Source organism: Sinocyclocheilus grahami, unplaced genomic scaffold (assembly GCF_001515645.1).
Source record: "Sinocyclocheilus grahami isolate Dianchi unplaced genomic scaffold, SAMN03320097.WGS_v1.1 scaffold1032.1, whole genome shotgun sequence".
NCBI lineage: Eukaryota > Metazoa > Chordata > Actinopteri > Cypriniformes > Cyprinidae > Sinocyclocheilus > Sinocyclocheilus grahami.
The window spans coordinates 1-1,523 of record NW_015506211.1 but is presented as its reverse complement, the minus strand read 5'-3'; the positions used below and the strand labels follow the sequence as shown (position 1 = coordinate 1,523).

General features: G+C 40.1%; 1 protein-coding gene across 1 annotated transcript in view; it reads right to left on the bottom strand.

The window, feature by feature from the left end:
* LOC107565868 (xylosyltransferase 2-like) overlaps window positions 1–767 on the bottom strand; it is a 36,784-nt gene extending 36,017 nt beyond the window's left edge. The window contains exon 1 of the mRNA XM_016251153.1: window positions 569–767. Within this exon, the coding sequence (XP_016106639.1) occupies window positions 569–607 (39 nt within the window). The 5' untranslated portion in view covers window positions 608–767. The remainder of the gene's footprint in view (window positions 1–568) is intronic.
* Between the last annotated feature and the right edge of the window lie 756 nt (window positions 768–1,523).

Below are 1,523 nucleotides of genomic sequence, written 5' to 3'. Positions count from 1 at the left end.
ACCAAGCATTTTTTTAGAGTGCACTGACAGACTGGGTTGCTGTGGAGGAGGAGGGTCTTGGGCGACTTGGCCAATGCACCTGTATGGCAGACAAACTGAACAAACTGCACTGCATGCACAGATGAAGCCTGTGCCTGGAATGAGCCTAGTTCTGCAGCCATTAGGACTGTAGTTTATGCACCAGGGAGCCAGATAGCTTTCACAAAGGCCCAGAGAAAGATCTGTTGATGGGTGTGGTGACCTTCCCCCTGCCAAGCCTTTATACTAGATGAGAGCAACACACACACAAAACAAAACTAAAAATCTGAATTGCCAAATAGGACAAAAGCTGCCATAGGGAAACCATGACAATGTGCAGAAAAGTTTTTAATACAACCTTGAAACACTCATTTTTCACAGCATTGTAGGCTTATACAAAAAACACTTACCTCATCGGTGATATTAGCAATGTACATTGTTGTGGTTGTCATTAATTACTATCATTTGATACTTGGTGTACAACCTTTTTTCTGTTTCCAGCTGGGGCACTGAGCATGATCGTAAAGAAGTCAAGATGATGGAGAGTCACCACACCAAATATCACAGTCTGGAATGGAGGGCTGGTCATTTTTAGCCCTCAATATCCATGGTTAGGGGCAACCACAGATGGCATAATATCACGTGACTGCCATGAAATGGGTGTGTTGGAGGTGAAGGCACCCAGCAACCTTCACTATAGCACTTTAATTGAGAAAAGCAAAGAGGACAGCACATTTAGTCTCCAAGAGGTTGAGGGTAAACTTTCACTGAAGAAGGACCATCAGTACTTTAATCAGGTGCAGACACAAATTCATCTGACACAAGCAAGCTACTGTGACTTTGTAGTCTGGGGACCAGGGGAAATCCACAATGAGAGAATTCTGCCTGACCCTGACTTTTTTGACACCATGTTTGAAAAGGTACACACATTTGTCCAGAAATGCATTATTCCAGAGCTACCAGCTAAAGTGTTCACAGCTCTCATTCTAGCAACATCACACCACCAAACCATCTGAAGACAAAGGCTGTTACTGTGGGGTGCCTGTCCTGCATAATGACGACATACCCAAGTGCAAGTCAGGGATCTGTAAAATCTGTGGTTTAAAACTTGACACCACACATTTTAAAATGTCAAGTTGGAAATGCAGTGACTGTGAGCGGGAGATAGTCAAACAAAAGCGGGATAACAGAGAAAAAAAACCTGAACACAGTTTAAGTTTGAAGCATTTTATTTAACAGAATAATATATTTGATATTATAATTTGTTTCATTCACAGACTTGACATCACATAAGTTTTTATGATTAAAAATATGAATTAATCATTGATGGAAATAACAATCCATTGTGCACCAACACTTTTTAAATGTTTAGCCCATTTAAAAAGCGTTCAAGCGACAGCTGAAAACTCGACTCTACTTGACTTCATCCTAAATTAAAAAAAAAAAAAAAAAAAACTTGTCTTTCTCTTTATTTATTCCTTCACTTTCTAGCTTGTACTTATTTG